The sequence below is a fragment of the Oryza sativa genome, chromosome 3 (genome assembly GCF_034140825.1).
Source record: "Oryza sativa Japonica Group chromosome 3, ASM3414082v1".
NCBI classification, from domain to species: domain Eukaryota; kingdom Viridiplantae; phylum Streptophyta; class Magnoliopsida; order Poales; family Poaceae; genus Oryza; species Oryza sativa.
Genome location: NC_089037.1, coordinates 37,205,729 through 37,221,129, shown reverse-complemented (window position 1 = coordinate 37,221,129; position 15,401 = coordinate 37,205,729). Strand labels below are relative to the sequence as shown.

Here is a 15,401-nt window from a genome sequence, read left to right as displayed (position 1 = left end):
CCAGGCGCACTACTCCATTGACACTGTCTATAAAGGCTGGGAGGCAGCAGAAAGACGAAAGTCAAAAGGACTAAAAAGAGAGAGGCATATATAGTGACATAAACATGGGCACTCGTCCATTTCTGGTTCCGGAGTCAAACTAAACACCAAGCTAAGCAAGCTATATTGATAGTGAGTAGAGTGCAGGCTTCAATTCAGTTGCATCGATGCATTTGTGATAAATCAGCAAGTGCCTTCCCTGTATATATGTATGACGGTGGATGCAGCTATTGTTAGTGCCCCATGACGAGATCTCACCTTAATACTACTACTTACACTAGTATTAGTTTTTATCCTCGCTCTGTCCGTTTGTCTGCTGACTGACTATAACTGATTAACTAGGAATAGTTTTGTATATAGGATGACTAGCAATAGGGATTCCTTACAGATGCCGAGAAAGTTTTTTAACACATAGCTATAGCTGATTTCTACTGCTACTATTTTAAGTTTTAGTTATTATTAGTGCAGGTGGAGGTGGAGGGCTTGCATCGGAGAAGGATTCTAATTATATCCGGATGGACACTTCCATTGTTTATTTCATGTCAACTAAATAACTGTAACAAAATTCAAAAAGGATGACAAAGACATATTAATATGAAATATATCAATCCACGAATATAAAAAAAATTCAAATTTAACTTCTACAATTGATAACAAAAATAACAAATTTAATTGTACGTATACATATGCTAATTAGAGTTTAATTTGTTGTTTTTTAACTACTTATACTTAAACTTGCATGTTTGTGCATCGATATAATTACATATTTTAAAAAATTACAACCATTTAATTAACATGACGGAGTGAACATATGGATCTAGGTAATTAAAAGAGTTTCCTTTATGGGGTATTATATACTATCTAATGTGGTACGCTACGTACGGCTTTTAAGTCAATGCGTCCGTCCGTAAGTAAGAAAACAAACTGTACATCGTGCATAAACAGTAGGACTCCAGTATGTATGAGTGTTGTGTTTGAGGGGTGTGTATGTGTTGTGTTGTAGGTCAACCAATGGAAAAGCAAGGAGATGATGATGAATGGTTATAGAGGCAGGGCACCATCCCACCTTGAATTGTCGCATCGCATCGCATCCACACCAAATTTCACTGACTACTGATCGATCAACTTTCCTTTTCTCCTCTTTCTTTCTTCACTAATCAATCAACTTAATTTGCTCTGTCAATGTGCATCATGTAGCTAGCTAGCTATTCAGATTCAGAGTGATGAAGTAGTATATATTTATGTCGCCGGTGCGGTGCCGCGTCGTCCACTGGCTTGCTCTACTCTATTATTCCCTTTGCATTGCATTGATCGAGTAGGAGTAGTATGCCCATGGCCATCGAGTCATGGCTCACCAAGGTCCGCTCCGCCATCATCTCTTCCAAACCCAGCCCCTCGTCGTCGTCGTCGTCGTCTTGGAGGTCGAAGACGGTCGGTATCCTGGCCTTGGAGGTGGCCACCCTCATGTCCAAACTTGTCCACCTCTGGCGATCCCTCGCCGACGCCGCCCTCGCCCGCCTCCGCCACCACCTCATCAACCTTGACGGCGTCCGCAAGCTCGTCTCCCACCACGACGCCGCCCTCCTCGCCCTCGCCTGCGCTGAGCTCACCGACGCCCTACGTGTCGCCGCCCACTCCGTCGCCGCGCTCGCCACCCGCTGCGCGGATCCCTTCCTCCGCGACTTCGCCGACGCCTTCGCGGACTTCGCCGACACTGGCCGCGACCCTCACCGGTGGGTGTCCACATGGAAGGACATGGACACCAGGGCGCACAAGATGGACAAGCAAGTCGCCGCCACCTCCGCCCTCCGGACTGCCATGGAGGACCTGGCCGACGCCGAGCACGGACTCCGGAAGCTCCTCCAGACCAGCAGCAGTCGTCGCCTCTCCGCCACCAACATCTCGCTGGCGGCGGAGCAGCAGCAGCTCATTTTCGCCAAGAAGCAGGAGGTGAAGCACCTCAAGCAAACCTCCCTCTGGTCCTCCACCTTCGACGCCGTCGTCTCCTCGCTCGCGCGGGCCGCGTTCACCATCCTCGCGCGCATCAAGCTCGTCTTCGGCGCCGCCCACGATCACCGCCCGACGACGACACCGCTGCACCGGAGCCTCACCCTCTCCTCCGCCGTCCACCCGTCCTCCGTCGACGTGCAAGTGCAACCGCCGGTGTCGCGCAAGTCCATGTCCATGGATATGGGCATGGGGGAGGCGCTGTACTTGGAGAGGCAGAGGCAGAGCGGGCTGTTGGAGCGCAGCGCGGCGGCGCTGGTGCCGCCGCCGGGGACGCTGGGCGCGGCCGCGTTGGCGCCGCGCTACGCCTGGGTGATAATCTCGATCGAGAGGATGGCGCGGTCGCCGCGGCTGGTGGGGGCGGAGGAGCGGGACGAGCTGTACGGCATGCTGACGGCGAGCGTGCGCGCGCAGCTTCGAGCGAGGCTGAGTGGGACGGTGGCGGCGGCGGAGCCGGGGCTGGCGGGGCAGTGGCGGGCGGCGGTGGGAGGGATCCTGGAGTGGCTGGCCCCGATGGCGCACGCGACGGTGCGGTGGCAGGCGGAGCGAAGCTTGGAGCAGCAGAGGAAGACGACGAGGGAGATGGAGACTCAGACGCTGGTGGTGCAGACGCTGCAAATGGCGGAGCGCGGGAAGGTGGAGGCGGCGGTGGCGGAGCTGCTGGTGGGCCTCAACTACCTCTGCCGCTTTCACAAGGAGATCACCACCTGCCGTACCCGTACGTGCCACCACGACGATGCACCATGACAACGTGCATGCTGCTTCAAGACGACGATGTACGATTGCCAATGGAACAGTATGCATCCATCCATCCACACCGATCGTCTGATCCATGCTCTCATCTTCTCTTCTTTAGTTTTTCTTTTGTTTTTTTGGGATGGATCCCAATTCCCAAGTACCCAATTGGCTAATGGAGTAGGAGATGCATGGGCTGGCATCTGGGTGATCTCCAGTACTAGTTAAGTCGATTGATGAGAATGGAGTTTTCTGATAATTGGAGCAGGATGGAATCTTGCTTCATTATATTCATGTACAGATAGCAAACCACCAGCGGTGAGTGATTACATTAATTAACCCCCTCTCTAGTTATACCACTATGGAATATACACATCTCTCGAGCAAAAAGCAAGTACACACCCTTATATATTCACTAGCAAAATACCCGTGCTTCGTTACGGTGTATTAAAACTAAAAATATTTGTTTTTAACCGAATTTTTTTACACTGCTTTGGTACTTTTGCTCGCTAGAAAAAGTCTCAAATGATAGAGGGAAGTATAGCTCATAATAAATTATTATTCAATAGTGCGTTGCTACGGAGTAATTTCAATTAAAATCACAATAAATATTTTTAGGATTTAATTTGTGATATGAGTCCTTTTAGAGTAAGGCATTCTTGATATAAATTTGCCAATAAACAACATGTTGAAAACAATATATTTCAACATCAACTAATGTTTTATCGCAATTAAAAAAAGACTAACTTCCTCTTGTTGGGTAATTGTATTTTGTCAGGTAATTTTTATTTTTAGTTTTTCTATGAAAATTAGATTGGAGATATATTTGAGAGAGACAAAGTGGACTTGTTGCTTTAAAAAAGACTAACCATACCAAATGTGGCCCAACAACTCAATCGCACGCTGTTAGTGCTTCATGTGCTGCGTGCGGCCCAGTAATGCTACAACGCAGAGATGGAGGCCAGCTCGATGCGGGATTGATCCGAGCCACTCGTTTTGATGGACGGTTCGGATCGGTTCAGAATCCATTAAAACGGCCGGTACCAAAACCCTAACCCTATTTCAGTTTTTCCTCTCCTAACTCCCGATCCTCTCAGGCTGAAATGGTGATGACGCACCACGATGGATGAAATCTAATTGTTACGTTTAAGGCCCCCTTCTAAACTCCAACTCTAAACTTCAACTTTTTTGTTTTTCGTTAACACGTTTCCAAACTACTAAACGGTGTTTTTTTTTTGAAAAATAATATATATAAGTTTTTTAAAAAATTCAAAGGAACCCATTTTTCAAATTTATAATAATTAATAATTAATTAATCATGTATTAATTGTTTGCTCTGCCTTTTTTTTAAAAAAAAATGCCCATATGAGCATGACGGTGGACACGAGCGGAGAGCGAGAGAGCGGCGCGCCTCGTTACTTCCGCACGCCTCTTTTTTCTCTTCTCCGCCCGCCTCTATCTCCTCATCCGGCGACTCCTTCCCCCTCCCCTCACCCTCTACGCACGCCGTCCCCCTCCCCCTCCCATGGCTCCTTCCCAGCACCCTCTTCCTCCGTCCCCTCCCCCTCCCATGACTCCTTCCCCATGGCCAGCAGCACCCTCTTCCTCTCCATCTCCTGTGTGGTGGTAGCGGTGCCCTCCCCTCTGCCGGATCCAGTGGGATGGGAGGTGGCGGCGGCCCGGTTTCCCGGAGGGACGGGAGGGGAGACGGTGGTGGTGGGGCGGCGCCCTCCCCTCCGCCGGATCCAGTGGGAGGGGAGGCGGCAGTGAGATGGTGGTGGCCCGGCATCCGGATCCAGTGGGAGGGGAGGGGAGGGGAGGCGGTGGCAGCCCAGCGTCCCTGCGGCGGCGGCGCCCTCCCCTCCGCCGGATCCAGCGGGAGGCGGCTGCGGTTCGGCAGCGGCAGCGGCACCCTCCCCTTCCGGTTTGGTTTTTTTATTTGTGTTCTTGTAGTAGTGTTTTCTCTAGGATTTGGATAAAATTTGTGTGTATATGTTTCAGTTTTCCCTCTCCTGTTCAATTTGCATGATGGAATTCCGGATGGGATTTTGGTTGTGTGTATATGTTTCAGTTTTCCCTATCCGATTCAATTTGTATGATGGAATTCCGGATGGGATTTTGGGGGCGGACAATTGAGGGGGGGGCACGGACGAAAAAACAGCGCACGGACGAGGTGACGATTGGAAAAATATAAATCTTTTAATTAGTTAAGATTACATGCAAGTTGACATCAACGAGTCTTCAGGAACAATTTAAGGCTGACAAATACTATGGCCTGTTGTTAGTCAAGTTGTGTGCATGTATCGTCCATGATATATATGGTGCCTTTCTCTTCTCTCAGCTGTGCAACACTAACTGCAACCTAGCATGCATGCATATGCTGATGTTGGGTTGACCCCTGAAGCTAATTAAGCTAGCAGCGATGGCAATTCCTATACCAGTTGAGAACAAGCAAAGCTAGCGCGCTAACGATCGAGCTGGAGTGTGTGTGAATGCAAATGCGCATATATACGGTAATGATGCATCCACACACACACACAACTATATAGTAATAGTAGTAGTAGTATATATAATGCTGCATAGATAGCAGTAAATTAGCGACGATATGATGCATAGGAAGTAAAGTAGAAACAGGAATGATGCATACGTATGTGAATAAGTGTGATGTGTCCGCTCCATGGGAGGCAATCGCCGGGACTATAAATCCATGTTTAGAATTTTTGCTCCTATATATGTAGTATAGATCTTTGCTCATGCACTCTACCGCCCAGCAATCCATATCGCCCTTTCTATCTAGTTTCCATCCCATCATACGATCGATCGAGCAACTTGCTAATTAATTGCCAACTTTTTAATTTGTTTAATGAATCATCTAGTAGTAATTGTTTACAGTCTGCACTTGACAATGCAAGTAGCTAATAGGCTGCCCGGCCGGGATAACACATGGGGAAGTTGGTTGAGTCGATATATATATGATGCATGAGGATTCCATCCATACATACATCACATGCTTAATTATGCTTATTCTTATGCATGCATATGCTGCTCCTGCCCTGGATCATAGATCAGAAATCAGTTTTAGTTAGTTGCGGTAGCAACCTAACCTAGCTTCATGTTGCTCCTGCGCTGGATCATAGATCACAACTCAGTTTTAGTTAGTTGCAGTTGCAACCTAGCTAGCTTCAGGTCGGTGGATGAAAACAGCCAAAACACCACGTACTGGCCGGTGTGGTGTGATTAATTAAACTGCAGGCAGGCAGACTCCCTCCCTCCCTATATATCCATACAACCAAAAATCCAAACTTAACTTAATTTTCTTTCATTTTATTTTCATTACAACCGGCCGGATCGGACTAGTGTTCTTTCAACAGCTAGCTAGTTTGTCCATACTAATTGGTGCCAATTATATAGGGTAGTAGGTCTCGTCCTCCATTGAAAATGTTCTTTCACAAGCTGGAGTCGATCCGGAGGTCCGAGAAGTTTAATTATGGTTGGTTCACTTAATTTGTTGTCTTTTTTAATATTACCAAAGTTTGGTAATGTTAAAATCTGGCACATATATTGTGGCGTTTACCGAATTTTGATATTGGTAATTGTAAGGGTATGTTTAGTTTGTTACGATACCAAAATTTAATAGGGTTAAAAATGACAATAAATACCCTAAAACATCCACAGAATATATGTTTTTATGCTGTAGTATCTCTGAAGCAGTTACAGATACAGTAATACGTACAGTTTTTTTTAACGGAAAATATATTTTTTTTGAACAGAAGTAACACGTACAGTTTAGTAGGTGACTTAGCTTGAAGAGCGAGCTCAATAGGAACGGACGATTGGCTTGATTAATTATATACTACTTCCTCTCAGTGATGCAGCTAGAAAATTTTCGAGCCCGGACATACTCAGATATACATATTATTTGCTATAATATTTCTAACTTTAATCATTTAAAAGAAATTTCAATGGTGTATTTGACGGTAGGCCCAGACAACTACAAGCCACGCGGTGGCTCCGCCCCTGCTTACTCTGTTTCACATAATAATATGCTTTAGCTTTTAAATAGGTTCATGCATGGCATGAACTATATGTATGTTCATATTTATGTGGATGTTGATAAAGAGTAAAAAAAAAACATCCTGTAACATGGATGTATATGTGATGGAGAGGAAAGCGCCATCTTATCTTACTGAAAACCCCAAGTTATCTAATCAGGCAGGGATACATAAGAAACAAAAGGTGCATTTTTCTTTTCAAACTACAAACTTTAAAGCAACTAAAGAGAAACCAGCTAAATACTTTAATCAGTAGTGCCAAATTAACAGGGGAGATAAGGGAGGTAAGCTAATCAACAACCACAGTCGCCAGCTGGTTAATGTTACCTCTCAACCTTGCAATTATGCATAGTACGTAGGAGCCACCAATATAATATCGTGTGGTATACTTCTTCCAAAGCATAGGGACCCCAATTAATCCTCTCAAAAATAGAAATTATATATATAGCTAGATACTCAATCCATGTACCTACCATCTTCGTTCTGCATACACAAAGCACAACAAACAAACACATGCATATGGTATATTTGTATGGTGCTATATATACTATTAAAATAGGGTAGGTGTGCATGATTTTTATATATATAGTGAATGAAGCAAATCATTGTCCACATATATATGTTAATTGGAACAAATTAAAGGCCAGGCCAACAGAGATTTATATTTTGTAATCTGGGATTGCTTATATAGCCAGCAGTTGTTGCTTTAAACTTGAGGCAACTTCTTATTCAGAATAGTACTGCACAACTAGACACATATATATATGTGCCGACGATTAATTGGAGATGAAGATGAATCTGTGGGTAGCTACATACTAGCTAATTAGTTGTTTCTACTTTCTCCTTATGTCAGCACTAAGCTAGCTTTCTGTAAAGTGGTATATCAAGTTGCTGTTCCAGCGAAAACAAAAGAAAAGAGAGGGACGCACAATTAAGTAGCAATAGATTACAGGCCAAAATCAAGTCATTCATGATTGGTCAGAGACACCTTTGACTTGAAAACACTCAACTATATATACATATATTAGGTTGCTGCTGCTATATAGTGGTAGATGAGCTCGAGTGCAGTGGAGAGGGCAGAGGGACCTCCAAATTCCAAAAGGAACCTAGCAGATTTTGCTTTCTCAAAAGGAAACCATATAGATAGCATAGATATGGACCTCTTTTTTTGCTAAGAAGAAGAACAAATTAGTCTAGAATTAATAGTGCCCGGTCGAATTGTTAATTCTCTAACTAATTAATTAGAGCTAGGCCATGTCCATCCCTAAAAGAAAGAAAAGATTCTCGATCGTGTGCCTGGCTACAGATTAATTAGTACGTACATGACAAGATGCATGAATGCATAAATAGCTCCAGGACATCTATCCATGGCTGTGCCTATGGCGAGCAACATTATTCTTGGCAGGGTATATAATATAATTATAGGTGGCTGATGACTCATTGACTAAACTCAACAAGAATGTGGGTTCCAAATGTTCCCATCCAGGTGGTAAACTGAGCGTGAAGTTAGGATAGATCATATTGCTTTTCTGAAAAATGTCCAGTTCACAGAGCGTGAAGTCTAGGATTATGTTTTTTATAGGACGGAGGGAAGGAGTACATACTCCACTGTGCTAGGGTAGTACCTTGGCTATTTACTCCCTCTGTTTCAAAATGTTGTCACATATACTACGAATTTTGAAATGGTTCTATCATAGGCTCTGTTTAGATTTCAATTTTTTCTTCAAACTTTCAACTTTTCCATCACATCGAACTTTCCTACACATATAAACTTCCAATTTTTCCGTCACATCGCTCCAATTTCTTCAAACTTCTAATTTTGGCGTGGAACTAAACACAGCCATAGTAGTAGTACTAATATTTCATAGGTTATAACATTTTGGGATAGAGGGATTATTTTACTCACCTCATGTATATTAAGACCAAGTGTTCAATGAACTTTGTTAGTAGTACAGTACCATATAACTGTCTGTAAAAGGGTATTAATGTCATTAAGGTAAAACAACAACAGCTATCGGGGATCAGCGCTCTATAATTTGGGATAATTAATTCCACAGAAACGCCAAACACATAAAGAGGAATATTGTATATGATGCCCTCTATGACTATGAGCGAGCCTATATATGCGCCTAGTGCTCTTTTGGCAGTTCTTTAATTTCTTCCTGATAGTATAAACTAAGAAGACATGGTGCAAAACGTACGTATGGTTCAACAATGGCCGGTATAGCTTTATTCGACATTCTCAAACGTTCTTCGATCCTCCAATACTGTTTGTTTATCATCTACTAGCTTTATGTTATCTTTGGTTTGTTGTTTATCGTGTAGTCTATCGATGTTTGTCGCATGCCACATGCAGAACATAAACATGCATCAACAAAGTGGAGTAACTAACATATGCATACTGAATGCAAGAGAACTCGATAAGTTACTTCCAAGTTCCACTCTAGTTTCTTTTGTTCTAACAAGAAAAGGGAAAATTGTGAGCAGCAGGCAACCTATTTCCAAAATGTTGACAGATATGTATTTAGAGAAAAGTGCAGTGTCTCCCCTTCACAAACTCTCTCTGCATGTTATGTTTGACGACTCCCGTCAGTAAGGACTCAACTCAAGCAACATATCTGCATTATCTTTCATCGTTTTTTTCTCTTCCTTCAGTGCCCACACCGAATCTGCGCTGTAGAGGGTGACCAGGATCCAACCACACTCATTCAGGTTGAAATAGCCTTAGGAGCTAACCACAGCTTCACCTTTTTGTCCACTCCAGCAGTCGCTAAAACAAAAGCAGGAGTTCCACCTAAAAGAAAATATTATCAGTGATCAGTTTAGAATCTGTAAACACTTCTCCCTCGGACCAACAATAGCTTTATCCTAGTATCCTCAGCCTGGAAATCTTCCAGCAAAAAGCAACACGCATATTTGTAAATGGCGACAAGTGATGCGTTGACATGAGACATGAAGTGCACCAGCTCTAAAATATGAATTACATTTGCATATGGCTAAAAAGGACAAGCTTCAAAGAAAAACGTTTTGGATTTCAAAGAATTTCACATGTACATTTCGTTCGCGCGGTTTGCATACTTCTTACCATTTGGAATTGTTCGTGGAGCCCAGGCAATGCCAGTTATATCACCTGATTACATAAAGAAACATATCACTGTAAGATTGCAGCATATATCTAGCAAAGATCATAACAGGAAAAGGTGTAAATTATAGCCTAATGTATCAGCACTGCATAACTTTATCGAGTGAAAAGTAGTTGAATTCTAAATACTAAATTACGATCAAATTTCTGAAGACAGCACAAAGTTGAGACCATCTGTTATGCAAGTAAGTATTGGTATAATCCATGGACTTCATGGCCATGATCTACAAGTAGTCTGCAGGATCATTGAAAAGGAAAATAACACATGAACATTGACCACAGAGTACAGAGTATGATGTATTTGCCCATGGTAGTCAGTTCTTAACAACTCGGGACTATTGTTGAAAAGGATAGGTTGTGACTCAAACACAAAAAGGTTCACAAGAAAAATAAACAGTGTCAAATCTTCTGTGATTCAGATCTTAATTACTGCCGTCTCCTTAACAATTTATTAGGTCCATTTAGTAGTAAAAACAGTGTCCAATCTGGCAAATCAAGAAAGAAGAGGGCACATACCTTCATGTGCTTTCTCAGCTGTATCAAGAACTGCACCAGTTTCCACACATAACCATTGCAGCGTTGATCCACTTGTCGTGGCCAGAACTTTCTCATCAGGAGATACACTCATGTGATCATACTGGCAAACAGAACCTTTTGAATCATGGAGAGGAATTGGCAAAACTCTCAAGGTTTTAGGGTCTTCATCAAGATGGTACCTTACTACAAAATTGACAGAATATCAACTTGTGAGGAAGGAGAGTATCTGAGAAAAAGAGAACAGTACAAGGTGTGCATAGACTTCTATAATGGCAATACCAAGAACAAATTTATTTTCATCAGGACATTTGTATAAATTCATAAGTGCATTCTGTATAAACATTTGGTAGTGATCAATCAGCACAGCATCTAACAGAAAGGAACGGCATGAGAATGGCTGGGAAGCAACTTGAATACTTGATTACAGAGGATTGCGTAACCAGGTTTGATACTTAAAAAAAATGATAGGTCCTCTCAACTTTTGTGAAGTCAGGCACAAAGACAACTATAGATGCACTTTGGCATACTGAGCATTCAATAAGTGGAAATGAAAAAAAAAATCAAAAGTATAGGAGTTGTTGCCGTGATCACTTTCAGAATTCAAGTAAACAAGTTTTTACTGTTACAATTTATGAACCCAATCCCAACTTATTGCTTCAAGCCATCAAGGATATGGTGGTAAGCGGCATAGAACATAACATTTTGATTAAAATAATAGAACATACCATTAATGTTCCATACTCGAATTGTACCATCTTTGGAAGCTGTAATAATCTGCTCAGAATTCAGAGCGAAACACAGGCAAGTAACAGCGCTCTGAAAAAAGGAGACCGTCAGCTTCTCATATGATTCAGAACATGCAAATAAATTCGTAACACGTCCAACAAGACAAGGGGGGGTCTTACTTTGTGACCCTTAAGTTGCATAACTTTATTGACCTCCTTCACAGAGCTATCCTTTGAATAAACAATCTCCCACACCTACTCAAATAAATGGGAAAAGTTATATTGCCCGGATATCCTGGCAAGGATATGCTATAGTTCTTCAAAATAACAGCAAAACTAACCTTGACATCAGCTGTAAAAGCTGCAGCAGCTATGAAACGGCCATTTGGGGATATATCAGCCATATTATTTTTCAATTGATTGGTGTCGACTGTTCCCAACTCCTTTCCACTTTTCCCATGCCAAATTTTGATATCAGTTGCTGCATGACAACTCAAAATATCAACCTTAGTGTGAGATAAAAGGAAATCCATGTAGCGTGCACAACTTAATGGCATATACCTTCAGAGCAAGAAATCAATATTGTGCTGCCATCACCAGTCCCATAGGTTGCACGAGCTGCCGCAAGATTCAGCACTGACTCCTTGCCGTGAATCTTACGGTGTTCCCACTTTATCTCAGGGGGAGAAAGCTTGCCCTGCTGTTTGTTTCCGCCAGCTGGAGGAGCACCAACATCCGCATACATGTAGAGAGATGAGCCTAAAAGTGCTTGCGCTGCCACAACAACTGATGATGCCCCTTGTGAGAAAGCAATAGCTGTAGGATGTGCCCCAGCGGGCAAGTTGATCCTCAGAATTCTGCAAAACCCCCATAATCTCATACTCCAGCATAAGGAAGTAATAAGAAAGAATAATTCGTGCAGAATTAAAAAAAAAATCTTACTTAAAGCTCTTGCTTGAGACATCATCAACCCTGAATACTCTGACAGCTCCATCCGCACATACTGCAACAGGAAGCAGAAAGTTATAGATGTAGACATTAGAATTTGGAGTAGCAATCACACTTGGTTGATGAAGTGAAATATGGTAAACTGTATGTGTGGTGCCAACTTTGATTTGTTAGCAATGAGAAACAACAAAACATGAGGCATGATATAAGATGAGAAAATAAGAAAGGCAGGACACGAAACAAGAGAGGTCCTGCCTCGTGGTAATATGGTGTTGAGAAAGTAGAGCGGAAAAAAGCTGACCGGTGGCCAGGTTGCAGGCATCATCGGAGAAATGAAGTGCTGTGACTGAATCAGTATGCCCCCTCAAAGTGTTGACATCAAGATGATGGTGCTTTTTTGCGGCGTCCTAAAAGAAAATCATGTTGAGATCAATGACGGTTATATGAAATTTGCCGACAAGAAAGAAATACAGTAATATGACATTTTCGGAGAGGAATGAAATAGTAAGGAGGCTTGTGCGTGTAATGCCTAAAATTTATAATGGATAAACATATCAAATTTGGTAACTCAGATTACGGAATTTGCAAGCAGCAATGAGGTTACATTTAAAGTCGTGGGTGGAAGATAGTACTAGTATATAGGCGGTAGTAATAATAAAGAAAAAGGAAATATTGTGGCAGATTGAGCGTAATAAAACGTTATATGGCTAGGCTACAAGTGATTGGGAGCGGGTAATAGCTAGCTTAACTAGTAGTGGTAAGTAATAGTAACAAATTGGCACGGTCGACACTCGACAAGGGCAGCACGAACGGAGGGATCGGATCTGATATCGGAAAGAGAGAGCTAAATACTACTACTACTAGTATGATATGATAATGTTATACACTAATAGTTTTGAGTTTGATTGAGATAAGGGCATGAGGAATGACCTTATCGACGGCGTGGTGAGATCGCTGGTGTCCCTTCTTAGGCTGGTTCTGGTTGGATGGTCGAACTTGCTTGGGCTGGTCCGGGGCGGCGGCGGTGGCGGAAGGGGGGAGATGGGCGATGGCGGCGCGCTTGCGGCGGAGGTATCCGGAGAGGAAGAGGAGGGCGATGGCGGCGCCGAAGATGGCCGAGAGGAGGGGCAGGGACACCAGACTCGCCGCCGCCGCCGCCATGATCTCTCTCTCTCTCTCTCTCTCTCTCTCTCTCTCGGGTTTAGGGTAAAATTGGGTTTGGTTTGTGTGCTACTCTACTGATGACGAAACTCTCAGCGGATGAGTCCGTACTGCTTTACCCTTTTGCTTTTGTACTCACTGCCGCCCCGGCCCCACCAACGCGTATGTAACATTTAGATTAAATGTTTCATGCAAAATGAGATAGAAATAACATGTGATTAATTGAGTTTTAATTATTACAAACTCAAAAAATGGATTGATATGATATTTTAGAACAAGTTTCATATAGAAAGTTTTTGCATGAAACACACCGTTTAGCAGTTTGAAAAGCGTGTCATGAGTATCCAAAAGTTTATCCAACTTTTGCTGGAGAAAAGAACAGGGCCATGCATGTATTAGTGTACTACTCTAGAGGAGAAAAAAAATAAGAAGAAGAAGAAGAAAGGAGTAAGTTCATCTCCTGTCTCTCAATTTCACATCGAGTTTGTATAACATCCTCGATTTTTAATACCAGAAATCTCCACCCCTTATAACTATTTTAAACCATGTAAAGTAGGTCCAATGACATTATAGAGAGTTATTTTTTCTTACGTGGCAAGTTGATCGGGCCCACTCACTGGGTCAGTCACCATTGATCAGACCCACATGTCATGGGATACCTCTCTTCCTTTTACAATCCTCATCTCCCCTCTACTCCAATCACTCATCACCTCTCCCCACTTTCCTATTTCTCTCCATGTCAGCGCCCTACGTGGGGGAGGGGCGGCAGCGGCGCCTCACCTTGGTGCGGCTGACATAGAGAGGAGACGACCAACAGTGGTGGTGAACGGTTGGGACAACCTTGTCACCTGGCTGCACACAAAAGTTTGCAACCACCAGTACCATCGACCTCAGCCTCATCGACGGCGACACTTCCACAGGCCCAATTCACTGGTTGCTGTTGTCGTGGGCGAGTGTGCGCAGTGCAGGGATTCTTGTCGTGCATGGAGAGTGCACCATGTTGGCGGCAAATTTGTGCACAGCGAAGGGCGTGCCACCCTCACACAAGCTCCAACTCCCACCGCCCCTACTACATGCCATACTCTCCCTGCTCCCCTGCCTCATCTCCCCGCGCCACATCCTGTAGCCCCCCGCGCTCCTCCTCGTGTCCCTCTGTCTCCTACTCCATGACCACACGGTCACACTCATCTCCCGTGTCTACCCCTTCGCGTCCCTCAGGGCCGAGATCTCCTCAAGGCCGCCGCATGGATGGGGAAGATGATGATGGGGGCACAGCAATGGCGTCGAAGACAACGAGCACTCCATCATGGGAGGGGTGAAAACGTGTGCTAGGGGCTATGGGACGCGTCGATGGTGATGTCCGTCGAGCCAACGCCAGTGTCTGCCGGTCAAACAAGAAGAAGAGGAAAATGGTTGATGCTACCATCTTGATGTTGCATTGATGGTCGGCAGAGACCACACGGATGTGGTGCCAACGAGGAGAAGATAAGGAGTATTTATTTATTTTTACTAACTAGGATGTCACATCAGCTAAAACAACCCTCTATACTATTATGTGATCTAGTTTGTACGATTTTGAATATTTAAGGGTAAAAATTTCTAGTATTGGGGATTGAGGATGTTTTGTAGGCCGTCGTAAAGTTCAGGGGCGTTACCTATTTCAAGAAAAAGCACGGGCAGAAACTAACTTGTTGTTATGGGCCGCGTCGCGTCCTCTTGTGTTAGGCCTGTCGCTCGCTTTTCCTTTCCTTGTCAATTCCCGTTGATCGAAAGGTCTTCAAATTAAAGCCCAGCCCAAACGCATATGCAGCACTCTCTTTCACAAATCTTTTATCGCTCCATCCTTCTGTATAAAAAAGAATCAAGGAATAAACAAGGTATAAATAAGCTATGGATTAAAAAAATAGAACGCGAAGAAATGAAAAGAACGTAAACTCAAATTTAAAATTAAATTAAGTTTCGGAATTCAAACTTTTGCTACGGTCATGGTTGCATCTCTAGCAAATTTTCCTCGGTATAAACAAAAGAGAGGAAGATTGATCCGCGAACAAGTGC

At 43.6% G+C, this 15,401-nt stretch overlaps 2 protein-coding genes across 2 annotated transcripts; one reads left to right on the top strand and one right to left on the bottom strand.

Annotated features, from left to right (window-relative positions):
* Positions 1–1,111: 1,111 nt before the first annotated feature.
* LOC4334852 (protein PSK SIMULATOR 1) lies at positions 1,112–3,140 on the top strand. Its single transcript, XM_015773707.3, has one exon. The coding sequence runs from the start codon at positions 1,366–1,368 to the stop codon at positions 2,791–2,793; it is 1,428 nt and encodes a 475-aa protein (XP_015629193.1). The 5' UTR covers positions 1,112–1,365; the 3' UTR covers positions 2,794–3,140.
* Positions 3,141–9,212: 6,072 nt separating this feature from the next.
* LOC4334851 (uncharacterized) lies at positions 9,213–13,447 on the bottom strand. The gene is made up of 10 exons (XM_015777728.3): positions 13,116–13,447; positions 12,487–12,592; positions 12,180–12,240; positions 11,799–12,094; positions 11,579–11,718; positions 11,418–11,492; positions 11,238–11,328; positions 10,492–10,695; positions 9,919–9,963; positions 9,213–9,627 (listed from the first exon to the last, which is right to left on the bottom strand). Exons 1-10 carry the CDS (start codon positions 13,344–13,346, stop codon positions 9,542–9,544), a joined length of 1,335 nt encoding a protein of 444 aa, XP_015633214.1. The 5' UTR covers positions 13,347–13,447; the 3' UTR covers positions 9,213–9,541.
* Positions 13,448–15,401: the final 1,954 nt, after the last annotated feature.

Coding starts and splice junctions, on each gene's coding strand:
- LOC4334852 (XM_015773707.3), top strand. CDS start 1,366: ATGCCCATGGCCATCGAGTCATGGCTCACCAAGGTCCGCTCCGCCATC.
- LOC4334851 (XM_015777728.3), bottom strand. CDS start 13,346: ATGGCGGCGGCGGCGGCGAGTCTGGTGTCCCTGCCCCTCCTCTCGGCC. Junction 12,593..13,115: donor CTCACCACGCCGTCGATAAG/GTCATTCCTCAT, acceptor ATTTTCTTTTAG/GACGCCGCAAAAAAGCACCA. Junction 11,329..11,417: donor TGCAACTTAAGGGTCACAAA/GTAAGACCCCCC, acceptor TCCTTTTTTCAG/AGCGCTGTTACTTGCCTGTG.